The sequence below is a fragment of the Amblyraja radiata genome, chromosome 25 (assembly GCF_010909765.2).
Source record: "Amblyraja radiata isolate CabotCenter1 chromosome 25, sAmbRad1.1.pri, whole genome shotgun sequence".
In the NCBI taxonomy this organism is placed as follows: domain Eukaryota; kingdom Metazoa; phylum Chordata; class Chondrichthyes; order Rajiformes; family Rajidae; genus Amblyraja; species Amblyraja radiata.
The window spans coordinates 30436990-30464245 of NC_045980.1; the positions used below are offsets into that span (position 1 = coordinate 30436990).

General features: G+C 38.7%; 1 protein-coding gene across 4 annotated transcripts in view; it reads right to left on the minus strand.

The window, feature by feature from the left end:
* smtn (smoothelin) overlaps window positions 1-27256 on the minus strand; it is a 177284-nt gene that overhangs the window by 40611 nt on the left and 109417 nt on the right. For all 4 annotated transcript variants that reach the window (XR_004415737.1, XM_033043698.1, XM_033043696.1 and 1 more), the window contains exons 8-10: window positions 27104-27167; window positions 18687-19697; window positions 15044-15102 (exon numbers count right to left, since the gene is read on the minus strand). Coding sequence is in view for 3 of the 4 variants with exons in the window: in XM_033043698.1 (XP_032899589.1) it covers window positions 15044-15102; window positions 18687-19697; window positions 27104-27167 (1134 nt within the window). In the remaining variant the exon portion in view is untranslated. The remainder of the gene's footprint in view (window positions 1-15043; window positions 15103-18686; window positions 19698-27103; window positions 27168-27256) is intronic.

The window sequence follows — 27256 nt, forward strand, 5'->3', positions numbered from 1 at the left end:
TACCCGTTGATTTGAGCAAACTCAATATTTCTAGCTGGCTAAAATCCAATAATCTTCCACGTTCAATTAAATATCTAAAATTTTCAGCAAACTAATTTCCTTGTAAATCTTTTCCCTTCAGTTTTGTCCCATTACCCTTCCTCTGTTATCCCAGCAATATAGACTGTATACTTAACTGCCTTTCTTGAATGTTCATTACTGAATTCAACATAAGGGACAGACGGGCACCATTGAAGATTAATTTGATCCTGTTCACAATTGTGCACTTGAATCAAAGACTTACAATCAATAATCAAGAATCAAAATTTTCACAGATTTCCTTTTCTTTGACTTTGAAGAAATTCATATTTCAATTATTTTTTAAATTCTGGGCTAAATATAAAAAGATCTTGAATTTAGCATTAACCTAAAGGTCTGCTCATTGTGGTTCAATGAATATTGTGGCATAGTTCTGATCCTTATGAAGGGTATAGATGACCACCAGCTAATCATCTAAGAACAGGGAGAGAGAAGAGGTTGTCGTTGCTGGAAGCTGTAGCAAAAAATAAACCCAAAAGACCAGGGATCTAGCTTGAGTTTTATTTTAGATTTTTAAAATGCGTTTATAATTATTTTACTCTTTTAATGACTCAATGCTTTGAGTGACAAAAACATGAAAAAATAAACATTAGTTATCATTTGCGCTATGCAATCATTGCAATCACGCGAAGAATGTACATTTAAACTAAATATTCAGCAGGTGCAGCACATCTGTGAACATAGAAATAGAATTAATATTTCAAATCAAAAGGAAAAAAACTGCATAAAATTGCTGCAAGTTAAGCAACATCTGTGGAGTCAGAAACTGAGTTAACATTTCATCGGAAATTGGAAAAGTTAAACCAGATGTATGATTTAAGATGCAAGAAGGTGGAAGAGATAGAAAGAAAAAGCCTGAACCTTTGTGAATGGCCTGCATCCTTCGTGTTCTCCATACCGCTCTCTCTTCGCTATAATTTAGGCATGCGTGTTATCCAGCTTTTCATTGCTCTGCAGGAAGGCGATTGATCTGAAATGTTAATTCTAATCCCATCTCTGGACATGCTGCTTTATGTACAGAGTATATTCAACATTTTCGGGTTTTATTTTTAATATTTCAAGTCATTGTGAAACCAGAAATGTGCTCAAGATAGGGGTCAAGTAGGTTCATACTACTCATGACCCTTGCCCACCCAATTAATCACGCATAGGTTTATGCCTGACTGTACAAGTTCGCCTAAAATATAATCTGCCAAATGTCAATACCTTCTCAAATATCTGCCTGAAATATCGACCCCATTTTTCTCTATGCATAAGCCTGCTACGTGAATCGCTGAGTATTTTCAGCTTTTTTCTCATTTTTACTTTATTTGATTTGTTGATTGATGTGCCAGACATTTGTTACATTGCCCAGTGAGCCTATTAATACTAAGATCTCTTTCAACCTCAAGCTAAGCTATTTGAGGAATGTAATGCCAAACAATTTATTTTCTAAGACTCACCACTTGTATGATTAAATTTCATCTGCCTTTGATTCATTCAGTTATTTATTTCACCCATCTCATCTTTTAGTTCCCTGGCTACCTTAGGAGTTTGGTTTCTGTAAAGGAGCAAGGACGTATGGTTGCACTTATACAGGGCCGACTGCAGTTATACTCTCCTTACTTAAGAAAGGATATATTGTACTTGCCACAGGAGAGTCCTGTGAAGATTCACCACACTGATTCCTGGGACTACAGGACTGTCATATGAGATTCTGTAGGCCTGTATTCATTAGTATTAAGATGAATGGGAGTAGATTTCATGGAAATGTACAAAACTCTGATTCGGCTGGACAGATTGGATGAAGGAAGTATGACTTCCTTGGTGGTGGTGTCTAGCACAGAGATCGCAGTCTCAGGATACGAAGTTAGATACTTTGTATCATATAGTCATAGTGCATGTAAGCAGGCTCCTCGGCCCATGTCAACCAACTTGCCACATCTAAGCTAGTCTCATTTGCTTGTATTTGGTCCATCATATCCTTCTAAATCTCTCCTGTCCATGTACTTGTCCAAGTGTCTTTTACATGTTTTCATTGTACCTACCTCAATTACCTCCTCTGGCAGTTCATTCCCTATATACATGACCCTCTGGGTGAAAACGTTGCCCCTTTGGTTCCTATTAAAGCTTTCCCCTCTCACCTTAAAAAACATGTCCTCTGGTTCTTGATTCCCTTACCCCATAATTAGGGCTGAGGTGATAAGAAGTGTATTTACTTAGAGTGTCAAGCTTGTGGAATTCTCAATCACTGAGTGTAAGTGGAGATAAGCCTAAGAAGGCAGTGGATAGATTTAGACATAAAAGCATCTAACAATATGGGGAGAGAGCAGGAATGTAGTGAGATCAGGTATCAGCTTCAGTTGTTATTGGCAGAGTTGGGGATTTCCCTAAAGGAACAGTGAGCAGCAAATGGTGAGATGAGGCAGCGATCAAAACAGCAACCTGGTATAATTCTGAGGCTTGGAGGCTGACAGCGAACATGAAATTGACCCCCACAAGACAAACCACGTACATCTACCAAGCTGTTTTTGAGGTCACAAAGGTTCACAGATATTGGAGAGGTCAAATAATTTAGTTTTAATATTGGTTCTTTAAATAGCATGGTTTCAAGGGAAAAACGGATTTAGAAAGGTCGTGCTCCAATTTTTCCAAGTTTATGTCTATGGTGAGTTAGGGTACAAGAGCATTCATTGCAACATGCGCAGTCTACAACCTGGTTTTACAGCCATTGTATTTATGTGACTGATCCAGTTTAAGATTCTGGACAATACTGACCCCCAGAATGTTGATCACAGAGAACATTGTAATCATAAAGTCATTCAAAGGGAAGTAATAGATTCTGTTTGATTTAGTTCACATGTATGTAGCTGTTGATTTTGTTATAAGTGTGAATTAGAAATAGCAAGAGGCCAACATTTATCCTGAGAACAGATTAGATATTCCAGTGCACTCGGATAAGTGTACTTGCCTGGCATTACAAATGTGTGTAATGCCGTGCTGTTAGTTTTGGCATGGCATACCCTGCTGATCTATTTAAAGTTTTCACTGCTGCTAGCATTTAGCAACCAGCCCTTAAAGGGACTTATCACACATGAAGCTGGACTAAACTTCAGGGATATTGCAATGAAGAAATGTTGGCAGAGGCGGGGGTGATGAGACAGAAGGTGGGCGTACTCTCCCTAGGGCCAGAGAGATTTGGACGGGTTATTGAAAAAATAATTACCTGAGGGCGGTGGGTATATGGAAAGGGCTGCCAGAAAAAGTAGTTGAAGCAGGTACTATAACAACATTTAAAATACATTTGGACAGGTACAGGAAAGGTTTTGAGGGATATGGGTCAAGCGTGGGCAGGCAGGACTAGTATAGATGTAGCATCTTGGTTGTCATGGGCAAGTTGGGCCTGATGTTGGGCCATAGGAGACATGGTATTTATGTAAGGGAGATCGCAGAGAGTTAAAACCAAGTACCTTTGGCAGAAGAATAACAATAAAAGTCTGGGTATCGCCTTGGGGAGCCTTAATATTGGTTATCTGCCTGTGCATACTGACTGAAGGAAAAGTAGATGAAGGCTTTGCTCCCTGAGTATGGAGTTAGAGACCTCACTTACCTAGCAGTGACCAGTAAAAAGTGATTTATGACCCATCACAAATCTCAGGAAAGACAAATAATTTAATTTTAGAATCTGCTCTTTAAATAATGTGACTTCATGGGAAGTGGATTTAGAAAGGTCTGGTTGTTCTGTAGCTAAATACGATCTGCTAGTTTTCAGACCAATGATGAAAATCATGTTGCAGATAAGTTTTGTTCATTGCACATTTGTGGATGAGCTTGAGGTGTTTTATATCAGAAACAAACTCAGGTGTCGGGTTAAACATATTTTTAATCACTGCACTATTTTAGAGTGAAGATCCTTTTCGCTCATTCCTTAGGTCCAGATTTCCCAAACTAATTCCCAATTACCACACAAGCTTGGATTTTAGGTGTTAATTAATTTTTAAGCAGCAAGCCTACAACAATCACTGGTGCACCATACGGTGATGGATTAGCCTGACTCAGTTGGTGCCAATGAATTTTCTAGGTCTACATTTTGTGAAGCTCTAAGCTGGGATATACAGTATCTACATTATTTTTAAGCTGCAGCTGTCAAAGAAGCATCATGTCCAGAGCTTATACAAAATATGCTGGTATCTGAACATTAATAAGACTTGAAAACTTACTGTTCCATGTTTCACTGAGAAATGAAATATGTAATAAAGCACACTTTACTATGTAGCCAGGGAAATAAGAGTTTTGTATATACCCATGAAATAACTAAATTTAATCTGCGTGTATCAATACTGAATATGGACAAAATATAAGCACTTAAGAAACAAGAGATTACAATTTAAATGGACTTGTCTAGTAAGGGCATTATTTCAAAATTTGTTTTTAACTAGAATAAGTGTACAAAGATTAGTGCGTAAAGGGCCTGTCCCACTTACGCGTCCTTTACAGGGCGACTGCTGGCACCCGGGATAGGTCACCGAAATTTTCAACATGTTGAAAATTCAGCGGCGACCAGAAAGACGCTACGACTCTTTGGAGACATCTCACGACCATAGGAGACCTCTCACGACCATACAGGCGATCCCAGGCGACATGTCGCGGGTGACCTCTCACGACCATACAGGGGAATTAAAAAGCAAACTATTATTTAAATTGTCTATATATTGGCTTTTATAGCAAGGGGTATGAAGTATAAAAGTAGGTACATTTTTAAGCAACTTTACAGGACACTGGTGAGACAACACCTAAAACACTTACCCCCTACCCCATGGAAACTAGTAGGTTCCTTCCCCAAGCTTACCTCTACGCATCTGCTGCACTCTCCCATGTAATGGCCTGTGTTATCTCACCCACATTAAGAAATATAAACTCCACCCCCTTCACTGCCTTACACTCCATCCAGCACTGGGAAGGGTATAACATAACTTCATTTTAGGTCTCTAGGTTAACGTAGCATTGTAGAGGTTATTACCTTTCAAAAAAAAATCTTAATTTCTATTTTCTTTCCCCTCTCTTTTAACGCAATCAGTTTCCCTTTTTTAATCTCTTTTTGCATTTGGTTTCACTCAATTTCCTTTTCTCTCCTTAGATTTCCATTGTTCCATTTCCTAATCTTTTTGTTAAGGAGATGGTAAACCACAGGAAATACAGGCTATGACCTGAGATGTCTCATTGTTCTAGTCGCAATGCTATTAAGTTGTCTTCCAGAAAGTTGCTGGATGAAAAGATTCAAAAGGGAAAAGCAAAAAAATTGTAATAGGGCACACAACAAGATCCAAAGCTCCAACAAACTCTGCATTATTATGTTTGAAAATTTGTATTAATTGACACATTTAAAAAAGGTTATACCTCTCCTGTATAAATAATAGCCAGGCTAGTTATTTTAAAGAGCAGCAATTGATTCAGAGGCGATAAGCCACAAGAACATTTCAGTTCAAGCCATGTGATCTGGCCACAAGATCTACCATCTGTTACGTCTGTTACATAAAGGACAAATGCTGGAGTTCATTTTCAAGGACAAAACTTAAGCTCTTAACGCTTTGATGGCTAGGATACTCAAAGCAGACTGAAGCTTCTCTTCAATAAATTGCATAAACATACATTTGTATCTGTATTTGACAAATGACTGTGTTTTCTATCAGCAGAGGTTTGTTTAAAATGTCTAAACATTGATTTTCCATAATCCACTTATAATACCTGAATTGCTCAATTGCTGCTCCATCATAAGCTGTTATTGCTGAAAATGAACAATGTCATTTGAACCACAGCCATGTCAGGATTACATTTTCTCCACTTTAGTGAAAAAGATCAAAGACGACTTTCTTTGGAGATTGCCAATAAAACACACTGGCTGTTATCAACTACTAATTATTCAAAATCTCTATTTACTATTTAGAATCATGCTAAGTAATTTAAGTAGAAAAACAATCCACCAAAATCAAATATAATTTCATCATATTATTAGTTCTATAATGCTCAAGTTGATAAAATAATCACTCAAAATGGAAATAGACAAAGGAGGACATATAACTTTAGCTTGCTTTTCAAAATAATTTTTACAGGTAAAATGTTCATTCTGACCAGAGGATGCATATTTTATATGTTGGACCAATTAGTTTACTTCAGATAATTTTTTTGTCTACCTCTTAAATCTTCATATTATTCATAGAAAGGCAATGTGTTGCAAGTCCTTAATACATACTGAATATTTGCATGTCTTATCGTCTAATTAGTCTTTGGATTTATTTATTTATTCTTCTCTGCATGGTGTTAATTTGATCTCATGTGGCAATGGCTGTACACTGCCGCAGATATCATTCAATTTAGGTTTGCGTTGAATGAAGATGAAGCAGAACAAGAATTGTATATGATCACATTGTTATCAAGCAGTAGAACCTATCCATCAGTAATACCATTCTGGAAAATGGATATGCACATTATGGACACCGCTGTGGGACATCCAAATATTCAGGTTTCTAAATGAAGAACGGGCATGTATCTCAACCCCATGCCAGTGAAACTATTTTTAGTAGAGTATTTACAGTGCCTTTATGAGGTTGACTAGCGGTAAGGGGACAGCAATAACATTTCTGGATGATTCACCTTGTGAATAAATAGGGGTATGGAGTAAACAATCACTCCATGCCAGAATAATACAAACCATGTACAAAATGAATAACTAACAGAAGCATTTTGAAAATGCAATTGTACCTAGTTTTCTATAATTATTTTTTTTGATACATTGGAATAAGTTAGAATCCTGACATTAAAGCTCTTAACAGCATCAGATTTTAATGTTTTAGTAAAGCACTAACATTGTTTGAATACAGTTTACAAATAAAGTCATTGATGCTGACTATCAATTTTAAATATAAATTACAATTGACTGCAATTTCTTAATTCATTTGGAATAGAATTCTCACCTTACAATATAATTACACAGGACCACCTCATTTCTACTCAAATTAATTACAAGAAGCCAAACCCTCTTAAAAAGAAAATATCCGACCTCTTCTTCTCCAACTGAAAAATATAACCCAATTCAATTTTCCAATGAACTGAAGAAACATGAAACCAGCGTGGAAATCTGACAGTCCAGAATGAAGCACAAATAGTTTAATGAGTTAACAAGATTATGCCCAGAATACAACAGGCTGAGAACCACTCAGCCATCAACTAAGTGAACTAAAGGTCCAGCATAAAAACTCTCTTGCCATGTTGAATATTGTGCAGCTCAAATCTTTACTGGATTTCTCAATCAGCATCAATAAAACAAACACGGGTAGTTCTGCTAGAATGTATGTTTCCATGATATAAATTGGACATAACATGAGTAATGAATTAGGGAACGTCATTTAAATTATGTGGGCCAAATTGGTTATCACACAATTTCAATTAGAAGTTACAGTACTCCATAAAGGTTACTTTAGAAAATGACAAGCTAAAATATGCTATGCTAGATTTAAACAGTGTAAGGTCAGTAATAGGAGCGGAATTAGGTCAGTCGGTCTATCAAGTCTACTCTGCCATTCAATCATGGCTGATCTATCTCTCCCTCCTAACCCCATTCTCCTGCCTTCTCCCCATAAACTCTGACGCCCGTACTAATCAAGAATCCCTCTCTCTCTGCCTTAAAGAAATCCATGGACAGCCTCCACAGCCTTCTGTGGCAAATAATTCCACAGATTCACCACCCTCTGACTAAATAAATTTCTCCTCATCTCCTTCCAAAAGGAACGTCCTTTAATTCTGAGGCTATGACTTCTAGTCATAGATTCTGCCACTAATGGAAACATCCTCCCCACATCCACTCTATCCAAGCCGTTCACTATTCGGAATTTTTCAATGAGGTGGCCCCTCATTCTTCTACACTCCAGCCGGCATAGGGGACTAAAAAATCTGTTTCAATGCAACCTCCCCTTGGTAATCAGACACTGCATCTCTTAAGAACACAGCTGCAACTTTAATCGTGAATGGCCATTGAAATTTGCAAACAATTGCTTTTATTGATACTTATGTAACGTTACTCCATTAAACAATGTAACATACAAGCTTCAGTGTTTTTAGCAGTAATAAAATTAAATTTAATGATGTTTTAAAAAATCCATTATTTTTTGGAAATCCGGTGGGAAAATAACTTTCTTTTTGTGAACCCGAGACTCTCTGAAGAAGGGTTTCAGCCTGAAACGTTGCCTATTTCCTTCGCTCCATAGATGCTGCTGCACCCGCTGAGTTTCTCCAGCATTTCTGTGTACTCTCTAACCGCAATTGTCATTATAACACGATTTTCTATAATACAAGGTTTCCTAGTAACATAACTATCACCTTAAAACAGAACTACCCATAACCTGGTAAATCTTTTAAATGTCAAGGTTTTATTATGTACTAATCAGCTGCTACCTTTCTATGAATTGGCTATAAAAAGCTCTGAAACTTTCTGAGGCCATGAAAACACTGCAGGGATGCAGGATTTTTTTCTTTTTTAAATAAGTTATCAAAAAAATTCAATATAAAAACTATAACTGGCAGACATTAACAGGTAAGGATAACTAAAGTTCAGTGGGTTTAAATGGACTGGAGGCATAGCCCAATTCAAGAATTTCTTTATGTTCACTACTAGATTTCCCATGTAATTATTATTTTAGAAACCTTTCAAATATAATCTTTAGAAGAAACAAATAAAGGATCAAAAGATATCAGCTAGTCATATTCCATTGTGAAAAAATCATAACCCCGAACTTCAAAGAAAATCTCTTATCCCTCTATTTGAGGTTATCTCAGAGAATTGCGTCATAACTGTCTGGACTTCACATAATTTATGATACCAAAGAAAGGAAAAAAGATGCCTATCTATGTGCGCAAGTGTGAAACCATACGGAGCACACTCACAGATTTAACATATACCAGCATGGAGGCAAAGAAGCTGAAAGGAAAAATACAGCCACAAAGCTTGTCTTAACTGGCTTGCAGCTTCAATCTGCCAACAAGTATCAAAAATGTTTTTCAAAAAGCAATCTTGCAAGTTCAACTGTATTGCAATTATCCACAAAATTTGATTTATTACATGCATTAATATCTAGTTGTAGTGTCTTGGGGCGACTTGCAGTACTGGAGCTGTTTGGACTAGTTGAGAGTGGCAACGGGGTATGTCCAGACATACTGGAGAATGCATGTCAGCCCCCCTAACCCCACCTCCCATATTTTCCGCAAATCCATGGAAGTGTTTTCCGCTGCTCTACTATGACTGTCACAGCGATTGTTCTTTAATCATTGACTCGTTTTCCCGTGGTTCCGGCGACAATGTAACTTTGTACTGAGTCTTGAATTGTGGCTGTGAACTTTGCATTGAGTCCTAATGGGAACTGCCAAGGACTTGTTTCAAAGCATGAAATTAAGAGAGTCAAGAGTGTTTTATTGTCATATGTCCCAGATAGAACAATGAAATTCTTACTTGCAACAGCACAACAGAATATATAAACATAGTGCACTGTAAACGATATACTAAACGAGAGAAAAAAAAGTTCAGTGTGTGTATATATACACTCACAAATTCACTTATCTATATTACTAAAAGTCAGATCTTGACCGCTTTTGGCCCACTGTGCTGCGATTTCCGAGAGAACGGCGCCACCTACGGCCGTCATTTTTGGCCACCTCACTCAGAGCCCCCCTCCGCCTTCCGGGACTGGAGGATTTTTCCCATCGATGAAAAATCAGAGAGATATTAATGGGGTTTTTTTAATTGCCATTCTCTCTGCTGCCCCTGCTGGCGGCAGGGGGGAGGGACTATAAAACCTGGAAGTGTAGTCCCTCACTCAGTCTCTGCCAGACCCAGGAAGCAAGAGGGTCACGGCTCTCTGAGCTGCGAATAACACTGAACGCACGTCTACTCCATGGTGAGTCCCGTAGATGTGGCTGTAAAGTGGCTGCTGCCCAATTGTTTGCCTCGCCTTTTTAAAAAGTTTGTGTTCACAAAATGAATTTTGGTTGTCAGGTGGCTGCAGCCCAATTCTTTGCCTCGCCTTTTTAACAAGTTTGTGTACACAAAATGAATTTTGGTTGTCAGGTGGCTGCAGCCCAATTGTTTGCCACGCCTTTTTAACAAGTTTGTGTTCACAAAATGAATTTTGGTTGTCAGGTGGCTGCAGCCCAATTGTTTGCCTTGGCTTGGCTTTTAAAATCGTTGCAACAGTTGGATGCCAGCCCAAGAATCAATTCGGCCCACAATGTCTATACTAGCCCTCTGGAAACCAGTACCATCGGCCCGCAACACCCATACTAGTGCAACAGACAGCCCCCCACTGGCAAGCAATATTGGAATTGGTGGAGAAGTGGAATATTGCATTGGTGACCAGCCCTCCCGTGTGATGCTGGGACCCGACGGGTTCCACTTAGTCTAGTATATATATATATATATACACACACACAAACCAAACAATAATAGTGCAATAATAACAATAATAGTCGATGTAGTTCAGAACTTATTTGAGGTTGTCATGTTTAATAGCCGAATGGCTGTAGGGAAGAAGGTGTTCCTGAACCTGAACGTTACAGTTTTCAGGCTCCTGTACCCTCTTCCCGATGGCAGGACTGAAATGAGTGTGTGGCCAGGGTGGTGTGGGTCTCTGATTATGCTGGCTGCCTTTTTGAGGCAGCAATTCCGGTAAATCCGGTATATTCCGGTAATGTGCTAAACACCAAACTATTATTTCTCACATATTTTTGAACAATTTCACAATTTCTTTTCAGAAGGGTAGCATTAGTTTTATCCATAACACCAAGAGCTGAACTCCAATTTCCAGATATTAGATTGTGAAATTATCCAAGTGACCTTCATTTAGTCTGCAGCTACACAACGTGATTTTTTTTTTTTAAGTAAGGATCCTCAGACTGATACTGTATAGCATTTCCAAAGCTTTAGATAATAATCAAGATCCTTTGTGTGTTCTATGATTCAGTTCCAAATAAAAGATCCCAAGGGTATTAAGCACTCCAGATATGGACACTAAGTGCTGGAGTAACTCTCACATCGGTGGGGGCGCTGCGAGACGGCTGCCCTGCCAGCAGCGTGTTAGTCATTTCTACTTTTTTTGGTTTTTTAAGTATGTCCAAATGTGTGTTTTAATGTCTCTTGGTGTATCTTGTGTGGGGGGTGGTGTGGGGTAAGGGGGGAACCGCTTTAGTTTGCCTCCGCCACGGAGAGGCGACTTTTTCCATGTTGCCTCACTCGCGGCCTAACACCAAGGATTGGTGCGGCCTTTTCCAAAGTCGGGCCCGGAGCTTCAGCAGCAGGCGCAGTGTGAACTTTTTTCGATCGCTGTTCAGTCTGAAGTCGCAGTCTGCGGAGCTTCTAGCCGCGGGCGTGGCGTCCTGAGCCTGGGATCCCTCGTTTGGGACCCCCGGAGAAGAAGAGCTCCGACCCGCTGCCGACAACACCTTGAAGCCGCGGACTGCGGAGCTTCTAGCCGTGGGTGCGGCGTCCGGAGCCTGGGATCCCTTGTTAGGGACCCCCGGAGAAGAAGAGCTCCGGCCGCCGGCCTGCGGCCTACGTCATCCTGAAGCCGCGGTCTCCGGTAGGGAAGCACCGATTCGGGACTTACCTTCCATACAAGAGGGCCTGTCATCTGACCGCCCGCAGCCGTGACTGCGGAGTTTATGGCCCCGACCACGGGGGAAAATGGAGGAGGACTGACTATGCTTTGTACCTTCCGCCACAGTGAAGAATGCTGTGGTTGATGTTTGTGTTAAAATTTTATTGTGTATTGTGTGTTCTTTTTAATTGTACCACTGCTGGCAAGTTCATTTCACTGCACTTTATTGTGTACATGATGAATAAATCTGATTGATTGATTGCAGGTCAGGCAACATCTCTGGAGAACATAGATAGGTGATGTTAACCAGCATTTGCAGTTCTTTGTTTCTACAAGCATTCCAGATATGTTGGCCAATAATCTGCCCAAAGCAAAGAAAGCAGATACGGCCATAAATTTCCCAGCTCTTGATGATCGCAAATTAGCTGCAGTATTTGTCTATATCTTTCTTGCATTTCAAAGCGGAGTGCAGTGAAATGCTTCTATTGCATAGTAAGGAACTGCAAATTTTGAAGTAATTTTTGATACAACTAAATTCACCAAATGTCCAGAAAACACAACAGATTCACAGGATAGGAAATAATTATTTTACCTAATCAGACTTTAAATTGGTCATATTATCCAATTTGTATTTTTGCAGAAATACCATCCACTCTTCACCTAGGCTGAGATGTCCACAATGCATTGGAAAATTTACTATAACTTAATCTTGCTGCTGAATGAATCTAAATGAAGCTATTAAAAACCACCCATATATGGACAAACACAACTCATTATTTTCACTGTTAAAATTGTCACATGGCCAGTCCACTTGGCTAGACATCTTGTGTTTATATGATAATCATGTTTACGGTAGATTTCTGTTTAGCTAAGGCACGTGGAAGTACTCAGGGAACGCAGCCTGAACAACCCTCAAAATCAGTTGAAGCCAACTTAAACTGTGGCGCCATGAAGTAGGTTCTATGAAAATCGCTTTATTTTAGGAAAGGAGGGTGCCTGCAATATATACAGAAAATTCCTTTGTGATTGAGATTCAGAAAAAACGAATGAGGCACCACCATGATAAAAGGCTTGCCATTGCCCGAGATGAACTACATCTGGTGAGTGAAGGGAGAGTGCAAGAAAACATAACGGGAAGCCTGGGCTGAGTTGCCTACTTGGGTCAATATATCTCACTTCCATACTCCTCAGCATGCAAACAATGCAGAATTGTTTAGTGTCTTGTAACGCTGAATTACAATGAACATCATGCAACTTCAGCTAAACATGTTTTATCCAGTCCACCCACTTCACTACCTCCAAGTAATGGAAGAGAGCATTTAAAACAAAACATGCAATGTTCCGTTAAATTGGGATACTCTAGAGTGCTTGGTTTCCATTCTATTAGGCTTTGTGCCACACAACATCAAAGAATTGTTGACTGATCCTCAGGCAGATCTTATTTTCTGACGTACACAAAAATGCTGGAGAAACTCAGCGGGTGCAGCAGCATCTATGGAGCAAAGGAAATAGGCAACGTTTTGGGCCGAACCCCTTCTTCAGACTGATGTTTCTGAACATCGACAGATTTAAATTGAGTGCTTTGTTTTCATGGCTTTCAGACATTTTAGAAAAACACAGCACAAGGACACCTCTGGTGTAGCACATGAATTCTATTGTTTGCCCACTCACAAATCGCATTTAAATTGCATTGAGTATGAAAAATATATATTTATTCCTTTAGATAATTATTTTTACCCTCTACAAGGAAAGAAACAGTCACAAAAGAGTATAATAGGCTGGGTGCGGTGTGTCCAAGTTTATCTGCTAGCTTCTGATTGACATTGAGCCTTGGGGCAAGACTATCGGCTGTTAAATGACAGCGGTAATAAATTGCAAGTCAGTTTTTCTTTTTCCACAGATGATGCCTTATCTGCTGAACTTTTCCAGCGTTTTCCTTTAGTTCAGATTTCGAGCAACAGAAATATTCTGTGTATTCTATGTGGCAGGCTCGAAGGGCCGAATGGCCTACTCCTGCACCTATTTTCTATGTTTCTATCATAGCTCTAGATTTTCTTCCTCTTCCTCTCCTCTATTCTCATTCATCTCTAACTATACATCTTCCAGAAAGGTTAACTCCAGTTAACAAGCCCTCATCACCTCTGCCAGTCATTACCATCACCACTGCATCATCTGGTCTCCACTTTATCAGAGTTCCCTTTGTTCTGAACATCCTGTTTGCTTTTATATAAATTAAATATTTTGTTTTCTAATTTTTTCTTACTCTGATGAAAGGTCATCAGAATTAGGAAAAGTTAAAGCTAAAAATGTTAAGTCTGTTTCCCTCTCGACAGATGCTGCCTATGCTGCAATGCTAAGTAGTTCCATCAATTTGTTTTAATTTCAGATCTCCAGCATCTAGAGTTTTTGCTTTTTGATTAATGAGTAGGCTATGCTCTTTCAGACATGATGCGTTTGGATGAGAAAGTAAATCGAGATATACTTTAGCAGTTTATATGAACAGAAGAGTTTCTATGTCACGGTTTCAATGAAAGCAGGGGAATTACCCGATCCTGAGATCACTATTTAGCTTCAATCAATATCAACTAAAGTAGATATTTGCATTTGTGGGAACTTGCTGAGAGCAGTTAGGCTGCCACAATTTCTAGATTACCACAGTGACAACATTCAAAAGTACTTCATTGTGTTGTCTCGAGTTTGTGAAAGATACAATAAAAATGGAAAGATGTTCCTTTGCTTGCTGGCACGTTACTTTGAAAAGATAGGACAATATGGCAAGATAGGAGAAGAGATAAACCTTACTGTCAAATGTTCCCAAGTTGGGGTTGGAGGCTATGGGAGAAACTGTTCCTCAGCTTGAGTAATATATTAATGCAGCTAACTACCAATGCAATGCCCTTGCTCATGGCAAGGGCAACGTATGCTGACAAAATTAACTAAAATCAGTGTTCGAGAAGACATGAGATGTGAAATTCTACTCTATATTGCAATATCTTTGAGCACTATATGATACCATCTTATTAAAACCCGGGCTGATAATTATAATTGGTTACTTGGTGCTCCAGTTGTACACTTCCATATTTTTTTGTTCCAGGCCTTCCATGTAGATACAATGCACATAAAGGATGCTGGTTACAAATGAAGCATCAAATGTTGACATTGCATGGGTAGCCCTGAAATGATGTGGGCTCCACGTACTGAAGCAGGCATTAACATTAGGATTGAGATACACTCCAATGTTCATTAAAGAAATCCAATTCTCCCTTGACCTAATGTTGCCAGGGATTGAGTCAACTCCATAATGAACTGTGCATTACATTTATCAGTGAAAATAATGCAAAACTTACCATGATGCCGCTCGGACCCATCATTCTGAATGGTGTCGCTCTCAAACCAAATGTCAGCTCTGAAGGAAAAGAAGCTAACTTTAACCAACTGTTATTAATTAAATTACAACACTAGTCAAATAATTTTCATTTACACAGATTGAAATGTTGTTAACATATCAAAATAAGGAACTGATGAACAAAAATAGCATTTTTTTCAAAAATTCTTCAGAAAGATTTCAAAGCAACAGTCTATGTTCATTTAAAATACAGGAGAATAAATATATGACTTTGGAGAAACTGCAGGGGAGTGGGACTGCCTGTATAGATCTTTCAAAGTGGCAACATATGCATGGGCTGAATGTTCTTCTAAGGTGTATCATTCATAAAGTGTGGATGCATGCATTGCTTCTCATTTTACCCAACACTATGATGACCACATCTTCAATAAACCAGGCTCTGAATTCTGGAATTATGAACCTAAAGTTTGTTGCCTCGTCATTTCACCTTAATATCCTTACAACGCACTTTCGAGTTCATTTTAAAATTATTTTATTTGTTTTCAAATTGTTGAATGGGCTCGCCCGGCCTTACCTCTCTGAGCTGCTCCACCTATATGCTCCTGCCCGGTGCCTCAGGTCAGCTGATCAGCTGCTCCTTGAGGTACCACGGTCTAAGCGGAAGCTCAGAGGGGATAGAGCCTTTTCTGTTGCTGCTCCGGCACTTTGGAACACCTTGCCGTTGCACATCAGACAGGCCCCCTCACTGTCCATCTTCAAATGCTCCCTAAAAACTCATTTTTATTCTCTGGCTTTCGACACTGGCTGAGACATTGCTCCTGTTCTTAGTGCTTTTAATGTCTTTTAATTTTTACTGTTTTTAGTCCTTCGTTTTACGGTTTTTAATGGTTTGTAATAACTTTTTGTCCATGAATTCTCACGTACAGCACTTTGTGGCAACTGCGGTTGTTTAAAGCGCTTTATAAATAAAGTTTATTATTATTATTATTATTATTATTACAACCAGTATCTCTGGTTGTTCTTTACATCTCTTGTTTGGCTTAGTCTCATTTTTCCTACTTTTCCTTTTATACATTGCCTTGGAATGTTTTATCTATGTCACCAGCTGTTGTATCATTTCTCACCTTTTCTATACAAAATTCATAGTTATACAGCATGGTAAAGAGCCCTTTGGCCCAACTCTTCTATGCCGTCCAAGCTGCATTTGCCTACATTTGGCCCATATCTTTCTCTAAACCTTTCCTATCCATGTACCTATCCAAATATTTAAACGATCAAACTGTATCTGCCTCGAACATCTACTCTGGTACTTGTTTCACACACCCACACTCTCTGTGCAAAAAACTTGCCCCTCAGACCCCCTTTAAATCTTTCGCCCATCTTAAACTGATACCCTCTAGTTTTAGAATCCTCAACCCTCGGTAAAAAAAATGACCATCTGCCCCATCCAAGCCTCTCATAATTTAATGGTCAATCCTCAGTCTCCTGTTCTCCGGTCAATCCAATCTCTCCTTATAACTAAAGCCCTCCATTCCAGAGGCGCAATGTTAGATACAAAGACATTTAATTTTAAATTTTGAGCGGCATGCAAGCATGTTGTTACTGCTTTTATTTTAACCAGAAAGCATACTAACATATGGATAGTGTCTCAGATATTCCTTGCCATTTGGGAATATAATTCACGCATACACCAGGTAACCTAGGTTAGTATTGGCTCTGTATATGCTGGCAGTTCCATCTTCAATTTATAATTATTTATATCAAAAATGAATACAGGAAAGTATCAACTAATAACCACAGCTGCTACACTTTGTTCATGTTTAATTTTCAAGTTAGAATGTTTTGAGAATATGTTCTCATTGTAAACCATTACTGGGAATTGAAGTATCTAACCGATTGCTTGTAAAAGTCTTTATTTTTTTTAAGGGAATTAAACTGATACAAACTGGACAATTTATAAAATGTATAACAATGCAGATTGACAGATTCTTGATTAGTATGGGATTGAGAGGGAAGGATAGATCAGCCATGATTGAATGACGGAGTAGACTTGATGGGCCAAATGGCCTAATTCTGCTCCTATAACTTATGAACACCAACCATTCAAGCTAACAAAGGTATGAAAGGAAGCAATGAACATCCCAAGCCAATGACCATCAGTGCCTTTACAAAGATGAGTGCAAATAGTAAAAGAAGCCAGGTCTTATTTGATTCTATTATTTAGTGTCCAGATTCTCAGTGCAAACCTCTTATTGCATTCAGTTCAACTTTCATATAACTTTCATAAATTATAATTTTCACTTTCATGATAAATCCATGTATTTTAAATTACACTTTCACTATTCATTGTTATCATAAGGTCATAAGTGATAGGAGCAGAATTAGGCATTTCGGCCCATCGTCCACTCTGCCATTCAATCAGGATATAGACAACAGAATAAAGTTATTTAGGGCTTGAGAAATAACTGTCAGATTGAGAAGGATAGTTATAGCTGGAGACGAAAACAAACATGGCTCAATGATCAATCGTGCCATAAAAGTATATTAGACCATCCTTATTCTCTGCATTAAACTACATTCATCTCTTACTCATGACCACATGACTAGTAACAATCTCTCTCCTTACTTGGAGACAAGACACTACAAATGCTAGAATCTTGAGCAACAAGTAGCTGGTGGAACTTAGCGGTCAGGCAGTATCTGTGGAGGGAAATGGACAGATGATGTTTGAGTTTGTACTCTTCTTTAAACTGAAGAAGGGTCCCAAACTAAAACATTGTCTGTTCATTTCCCTCTACAGGTGCTGCATGACCTGCCAAGTTCCGCCAGCTACTTGTTGGTTGCTCAAGATTCTGGCATTTTGTTCTTTGCATTTTTCGTACTTGCTACCTTTTGTAAAATGAAACGAAAATCAACCCCAAAACATGACTTAGTAACACTTTCAGTACCTTTAAAAACATTCATCCATTCATTTCCCTCCTGAAGAAAAAGAAAATCTGCGTCCTAATTTTATCAGGGGAATAATTTATTTGCAGATTCTCAATGTCTCAGTAAATTGAGAAAATGTGGCAAAAAATTTAAAAAATCAAAACATCGACGTACAACATGTAAAGCCGCAGCTGATCTAGTTAAGCTAACGATGGTGTAAACACATAAATTATCTCAATATCAAGGATGGAGTGCAGGGATGAAATAAAACAAACCCCAGAAATAAATATCCAGTAACCTTTGCAAGAAAGTTCAGTAGTGCATGCAGACTTATGTGTGACTGTTATGTTTGACAAAACTCAGAATCCTGCCTCATATCTGAAGCACGTCATGCACTGTACTCACAATATTTTTTGTAGACCTGGGAAACAGGACTGTTTCATTTCAAGTTTCTCAGATCACAAGTATTTAATACTTCTGTAAATCACCTCACTCAGAAAGTTCCTTGTAAAATCATTAAAGGGGGTCCTGACTCATTATTAGCAGAGACATGCACTGTTAGATACAAATTCAATACTACATATAAACTAGTGCAGTTTTAAAAATAAACAGATGCTAAAATAATTTATTTGTGGAACATTGAAATGATTCGACTATTGTGAGATTCAGATATGCTCCCTTTCCATTAACAACTAGATGACCTCAAATGTACATACCTCCCCTTTGTGAGGAAGGTGTGCCAGAGATCCTTGTAGTAATAAGATCGGGATTCCGTCCATCCTTAATTTCAATTGTCATGAGTGTCTTCATGTTGTTTTCGTTGCTGCTCAGTTGCTTTTCTCTTTCAGGTTGTCTGGAAAAGCTTTGTTGAAAGTGCCTGCTCGGTGTAGCAGGAAAGTCTGAGGGCTCAGCAGATCTAGGTTGTTCTAAGTGCACTGAGCTGTCTGTGTGGGTTTTACTGGAGTCCTTCTCTGACGCAGGCTGGTATGTTTGTGATTTGTTTATGTTGCTCCTCCCTGGAGTCCTGATGTATGATTTATCAGTCGCAGACTTTTGCATGAATGATTTCTTATTGCAATCCTTCTCAAAAGAAAACAAGGGCAATGTTGACTTATTCGATCCGTCTACAGGAATTGCTGTTCTGTTTTGATGACTTATCAAGCTCTCGGAAGAAGACACTGAGGATGCTGCCCTCGAGTAGCCCTGGCGTTGCACCTCTGGAGTTGGAAAATTGGATTTGGAAGAGCTATAAGTCAACTTGTTACCAGATTTTGGAAAGTCCTTTCGATCCACTTGTTCAGAGCTGAACGTGTTCTCTCTCAGTGAGGCTGACCTATCCCGCTCGATTCCATTTCTTTTACTTGAGCCGTTTAGTTTTTTACTTCTACCTGACAGTAAGTGTTCATTCTGTTTATCTGTTTTTGCTGTAGATTTATCTACTTCCTGCACATTCCTAACATCAACAGAGTTCCCCTTCAAAGATGTTTCTCCGCTCAAAGATCCAGATTCTTTAATTTTCAGTGCGGGGCTGCCTGATAATGGCTGTTGTCGTTGTAAAATTCGGCTGCTTCTGCTTTCATTCAGCTGGTTTCTTTTCTGAGTGGAAGAGTTTGTACCAAGTTCAGCAGATTGGTTGGACGAGTCCACAGTAAATTTCTTCATCCTGTCTTGTACAGAATTAGTTCTCCTGAAAGGCGAGCTATTCAAGTAAGAATCAATGGCTATTTCTGAAAATCAAGCACAGTATGAAGACTAGTCATTAAAGTTATAGGTAACTATATGGCCCTGTACCATTTCTCGTATAGTTCAATTAATTATTTGCAAATATGCATTTTTTAGTAACTAGAAATATATATATATATATATATATATATATATATATATATATATATATATATATATATATATATATATATATATATAATGAAACAAGACTATCGTTAGCAAATGAACACTCTTCCCATTAATCTATTCATTGTGTTTACGGGCCTGCAGGAGACTGCCAGCCGAGCTCAAACTGGTAACGTAGTTTATATATCTGCACATACCACATTTTTTTACTTTATCTTGATGGGAAAGCTTAACAGATGATTAAATGCCTAAGAGTATGGGTCAAAAACCACTGAGCTCCAATCACAGATGTTTGTCGCGCGACAATGCCAACCGCAGTTTGCATAGTTTGAACCAGGAACTTCAGTTTTTACTGAAGATATGAATCCCCACCGTAGCAATCAATTCTGCAAGGGACCAATAATATCCAGGATGGAACCAGTCACATTCGGCACGATCTAAACATGGTCTGGCAATAAAAACGTGAGTTTGCTCTGTTCTAGAGAGAGGAGATAAGAGATTTGCGTGTGGTAAAGGTAGATAGGGGAAGATAATACTCATATCTTTTTTTTCATCTGACAAAAAATGCAGTTCCTATTTAACAAAGCATCATTCTGTCTGTCGCACACTAAAATATCAGTCTAACCTGTTGATCTAGAAATGAGAGTGCTACCATAAAGACAAGGTTGGGACTAAGAAGGCCCATGATTTGATTCTAGCCTGTGATCAGCAAGCTGCTATATGAAAGGATATCACAATAGACCGAGCCTTTGGCCGCATTGCATCTATTTCCTGCACCTCTGCTCTAACCCCTTCTCCTCTGGGATTGAACAATCCTCGACTTCCAGACACCAACATCCACCATCATCCATCACATTTCCCCCCAGCTCCAATAAGATTCCACCACCAGGCGCATATCCCCTTCTTCCTCTTTGAGCATTTCAGAGCATTTCTCATCTCCCTGGTCCACTCTTCTATCCAAGTCTACTGCTCCCCATCATGTGATATTTTCCTGTGCATATGCAGGAGGTGCAAAATCTGTCCTTTCCCTACTTCCCTTTCCAACATCCAGGAACCCATTACTAGATTAAAGTACTACACGGGTCCCTCCGTGCAACATTCCCCAAATAGTCAATTGTCACTAGAACGGAGAAGTAATGGGAAGAAAAATAATATGAAAATATTTGGGTAATATTGTATATTACATGAATATAAAGAATCAGAACAAATACTGGATATTAATCAAGTGGCAGCAAAACTTAGGTTAATGTTTCATCAAAACAAAACTAAAATCAAAATTAATATGTACTACTTTAAATGGTTATAATGTTATTATTTGAAAGACTCAGATAGTCAGATAGTAAGGTATGACATAATGCCTTTGCCATTTTTATAACTGTATCAAGTTCAGCCAACATTTACTCAAATGAAAATTCAGCACCTCATATGGTACTCTTTTATCTGTTAAAAGACCTTACTACATGACAGCTATCTAGCAAACAGACAATTGAATATGAACCCATTTTGTTAGAGGTAAATATATATTTGACTAAATCACACTTCATGGGACATTTTCACATAATGTTCCTGTTTGTTCTCACAGTCTGAAGCTGGAAAATGACTGGAATTTCTTAGTCATGGGATATTCCAACAGCTTGATAACAGATTTGGTGAACACAGATCTGGGCACAGAGTTAGGAGGTTACCGTCTCCCAGTATGAAATTAACAATTTTATAGCACAGAATAGAAACAAGGAATTGCAGGTTCTGGTTTACAAGAAAAACCACAAAGTGTTAGAGTAACTCAGCCGCTCAAGCAGCAACGCCGGAGAACATGGATAGGTACCATTTCAGGTTGGGACCCCTTTATAGCACACTTTGATCTCTTCACCTTGCCATAAGATCACAGATATAATACTTATCATGATAGTTATGTATGAATATGATACATTAACGACGACAGATGGCACAATGGGCTAAGTGTTCGGCTGGCAACCGGAAGGTAGCTGGTTCGAATCCCGCTTGGAGTGCATACTGTCGTTGTGTCCTTGGGCAAGACACTTCACCCACCTTTGCCTGTGTGTGTCCTTGGGCAAGACACTTCACCCATCTTTGCCTGTGTGTGTGAATGTAATTATGTGAAGCACTTTGGGGTCAATGCAAGTTGACTAAAAATGTGCTATATAAATAAAGAAATTTAATTTTAATTTTAATTTTAATTAATGCGGCATGGTGGCGCAGCAGTGGAGTTGCTACTTTACAGCGCCAGAGACCTGGGTTTGATCCTGGGTGCTAGTTGGTAAGAAGTTTATATGTTCTCCACGTGTGGGTTTCTCTGGGATCTCTGATTTCTCCCACACTCCAAAGACGTACAGGTTTGTAGGATAATAGGCTTGATATCATTGTAAATTGTCCCTAATGCGTGTAGGATAGCATTAGTGTGTGGGGATCGTTGGTCGGCGTGGACTCGGTGTGCCAAAGGCCCTGTTTCTGCACTGGATCTCTAAACTAAATTCGAAAATAAGTTCCTTGTGGCCTTGCGCCAAATCTGTAAGAGTCCCGCTGAAGCATGCTTCAATATGTGTTTTCACATAAACAATTTATAGCGCAGCGAAGTTGGGTGGTCAGTGGTTTAACGGATTAGGTTCCAATGGAATCGAAAGATGGATTAATGACAAAGCGGAGCTTGGAAAAAAATATATGAGGTAATCATAAATGTTTAGGGCTAAACAAGAAAGGAATCTGTGCACATCTTTGATATGGTAGGCAAGGGGAAAAGAGGTAAATCCGCAGAAAAGATGGTTCAATTTTTGTGAAATGAATCCTTTAATCTGGTGTGGGACGTTAGGGTGAAAGCGGAAAAGGAGATGCTTGCTGGTGGAGAAAAATGCAGGTGTAATCTTTGTTTAAACTTCCATCTCACTGTACTTGTACATAATGAAATTTTAAGTCAGAAACAGAACTAAGGCACAATGTTGTCCACAATGTCAACTTAAACTTTGATTATTATTTTATTAACGGTTCCATTTCAATGAGGGTGAGCATCACAATTGAAACAGACTCTGTCCCTATCCAGTGACCACATTTGCACCTTCTGGGTTTTGAGGATCTATTCAATAGTTGGTGGAACATTAACATCTGCTTAATTTCCCCAGGATACTGAGACCAATTGTAGAAACTTAATATATCTCAAATAAAATAGCAACATAGTATGGTTCTCACTTAATTTGGTCCTTCATTGGAGAAACTGATAAAGGATGTCATATTTTGCTTGGGCAGCTTCCAACCCAGTGGTATGAATATTGATTTCTCTAACTTCAAGAAACCCCTGCTTTTCCTCTCTCTCCAACTATCCCCCACCCAAGTCACACCAGCTTCTCGTTCTCACCTAGCAAACAGCTGACAATGGCCTGTTTCCTTTATCACCGTTACTTTTTTGCATCTCTTTCATTTATTTGTTCTATATCTCTCTACATCACCGTCTATATCGTGTTTCCCTTTCCCCTGACTAGTCTGAAGAAGGGTCTCAACCTGAAATGTCACCCATTCCTTCTCTCCAGAGATGCTGCGTCCCGCTAAGTTACTCCAGCATTTTGTGTCAATCTTCGGTTTAAACCAGCATCAGCAGGTTCCTTCCTACACAAAAGATGGAACTATTTGCTTTTCATTACTATATCATCAAAATGCAGGGTGTGTTCTCTTACAGAAAGAGGTATTCGGTAAAAGAAACATTTGTCATTCCAGAGAGAAATAGAATTCAGATTCCAACTTAAAAGCAAAGAGAATAAGGCCGCTATTATTTCTTGATGGGATATTCAGCTAAGAGGACAGGCTAACAATGTATTGGAAATAAATGTGCAAGATATTTCTGACAATGATCAGAAAATGCTGTAAATACTCAGGTCAGGCAATATACGAGGTCAATGTTTCAAATCTCCCTAATGTCCTTTCATCAGAACTAAGCTGTCTAATCTGCTGAGTGTTTGCAGCATTTTCTGCTTTTCTTTCATTTTTATCAACATTGGAATCAAGAGTCATCTGTAGAGTCCTATATCATAAAGAAATCTACCAAAACTCACCGTCTGGGGTCAAAGAAAGAGGGGTGAGGTATGAAAGAAATTGCATTTCAATATGATGTCTTCAAGAGAAAAAACATCTATTTTATGTTTAATCTGCTCACCTAAATACCATTGTATCTAAAGAATATGCCAAAAGTAATAGTCTCATATTACTACAGATTTTTTTAAATGTCTTATTGAGGAACTTTAGGAAGATAATATTTCAGTGCTGAAATATTATAGTGGGTCGTATTGCATCTGCCTGGAATATAAATGGTGGAAGAATTATTTCCTTATTGGGATAAAATATGTAAGTTAGTGCCATGGCTTTCATTTGATTGCAGCAATGCCATAGGTACACATTTCCTTTTTTTGCAATGCCCTTTCTCCTGCTCTGTGGGAAAACATGTGTGAGGCTAGACTTTCCAAAACACAAAAAAGGACTGGTTGGATGTTTATAAAGTTTATCTGACAAGAGTGTTCCCCTCATTCAAATCTGCAAAAAAAACTTCACTGTATCAATGTAAACACACCATAAATGGAAACATTACAAGCTTGTACTAGGAAACTGCTAGGCAACAGAGGATAATGTTTTCTTCATTACTGTGATCCTACACTGAAGATTTCTCCTGCTATGTTTCAGGATGATTGATTGTGAATGCATTTTCCTCATGTATCTTGTCTATTGTCACAGAAAATATCTAGAATAACCAGTGCTAAGTTGGTTTAATTTAATTGAGTTTAGTTTTGAGATACAGTGTGGAAACAGGCCCTTCAGCCCGAGCAACCAGCAATCCCCACACCGGCCAGCGGTTAACACACTCCTACACACACTACGGGCAATTTTTACATTTTATGCCAAGCCAATTAACCGACAAACCTGTCTGTCTTTGGAGCGTGGGAGGAAACCAAAGATCTTGGAGAAAACCCACGCGGTCACGGGGAGAATGTACAAGCTCCATACAGACAGCACCCATAACTGTGATCGAACCGGGTCTCCGGCGCTGTAGGACAGCAACTCTACCGTCGCGCCACCTATTAGCCATAATGATTAGCTATGTAATGCTGGATTCAAATTTGACTTTAATCCAAAGCCTGTGCCAAGTTTACAGCCGGAGCAGAAGCAAGACTACTATAATTGGTAAGAGCAGGTCCTCATCATGGAGAGAAAATTCATGTCTTATTATTATTGTAATATGGCCAATAATACCCATCTGGATAAGAGCAGAAGCTAGGATCAACACTAATCTAAAGAAGGGTCCTGACCTGAAATATTGTCTGTCCTTTTCCCTCCGCAGATGCTGCCTGCCCTACCGAGATTCTCCACGAGCTTGTCTTTCACTCAAGATTGCAATATCGGCAGCCTCTTATATCTAAACTTCAGTTAGGCTGCTTTCCATCACTGAACAGCCTGTTGGCAATTATAGTCTAGACACATTAAGAATATCAAAGAACAAAGATAGCAGAGAGAAAATGCTGCTACAAGGACTATGTCTTCAGAAACTGTGCAGCATATATTTTACCTTGTGGGTGTTGTATTTAATCTGCAACAATACAGACAATTCAAGTAAATGTTTCAATTGATAGTATAGTGATTACAGATATCCCAACAATGTATAACACACACTGCTGGAATGTACAGTTTTAAATCACAATCATCCTATTCTGTATTACATGTTAATATGATTTTTAAAACAGTTTTGTGTCTTAACAGCACTATAGTCCAAGTAGTTTATTATTTCAAATTGCTATAATCTTAATACTTAAAAAAAAATCCATGAAGGATCTAACTGCTAAACACATTTTCTTGTGTAGAGATGGCACAAATGCAGCTGATTTATGAATCCTGAACATCCAGAGAACCCCATAACTTTTGAATTATTTTACTTCTGCTGTTCATATTGAAAAATCAAAATGTATATTCTGCCACCTTAGTGCCTCAGATAATGAAACAGACAACCCCACAAGTAACAAATCTTGAATAACTTTCTAGCTTGGATTGTTTAAATAGTGGGCAGCAATCATGCAGGATCGTGAAGCAATGACAACCTGCATAAGAAACTTCTGGCCATATCCAGCTTTAAACTTTAGACGTTAGAGATAGAGTGTGAAAACAGGCCCTTCGGCCCACTGAGTCCATGCCGACCAGTAATCACCATGTAAACTAGCACTATTCGACACACTAGGGACAATTTACAATTTTTCTGAAGCCAATTGATCTATGAACCTGTATGTCTTTGAGTGTAGGAGGAAACAGGAGCACCCTGCGGTCACAGGGAGAACATACAAACTACATACAGACAGCATCCGTAATCAGGATCAAACTCAGGTTTCTGGCACTGTAAGACAGCAACTCCACTGTTGCGCCACCCTTATCAGCTGATATTTAATGAGAAGAAAAAGATTGATCTCATCACCACCAATATCCTGGAGTCAGCTTGACCAGAGTCTTAACTGGATCAGCTGCATAAAAAGAATGGCTGCAAAAGCAAGCCAGAAGCTCGCTCGGTATTCTATAATGAGTGATTCACCAGCTAATTCTCTAAAATCTCCAAAGGCATAAGTCAAACATTTGAAGGTATCCTCTTCATTTGTTTATACGAGTTCAGTCCAGCTCAAACAATTCTCACAAAACTTATCATCCAGAAGAAAATAGTTCTTTTCATTTCATCTTTACATTCTCTAAATATTCATTTAAGCTTGCCATGTATGCAGCAGGTACCATCTATATCATTGTACCACAGGTACGCTTTTAGTAGCACTTCTTATATCCACACATTCTACTTCTAGGGCAAGGGTAGCAGGCACATGGGAATACCACAATCCCTCCAAGTTATTCATCATCTTGTGCCTTTTATCTTTATCTCTACACTGTGGATGGCTTGAGTATGATCATGTATAGTCTTTTCTTTGACTGGATAGCACACAACAAAAAAAGCTTTTCACTGTGTCTCGGTACACCAAATAATAAATTGCACACAAAAACTAAACTAAACTAAAGTAAAAGCACTCAAAGAAAACCTTTCCCTTTAACACAGAAACGATATCGTTTCAAAATGGCTGCTCACTATAACCTTTTCAAAGGAATAAGTGACAGACAATAAAATGGTAGCTTTGCCAATGATGCCATATCCTGTGAGTGTACAAAAATTATTCCACAAGTGAGCACTTGTAACCCGTGACATATACAAATCATTTTGAAATTGATAAAGTTATTTAAATAACGATAAACAACTTCTTCTCACCAGTTAACTCTTTCTGCTTGGATTGAGTTGCTGTGTTCCTTGGCATTTTATCTTTGAATGTGATCTGATAAAAAATAAAATAAAATGCATTATCACAGATCGAAACTCTCCGGCCATTTTTTCATCTAAAAAAAACTTTAACATCAGGGATTT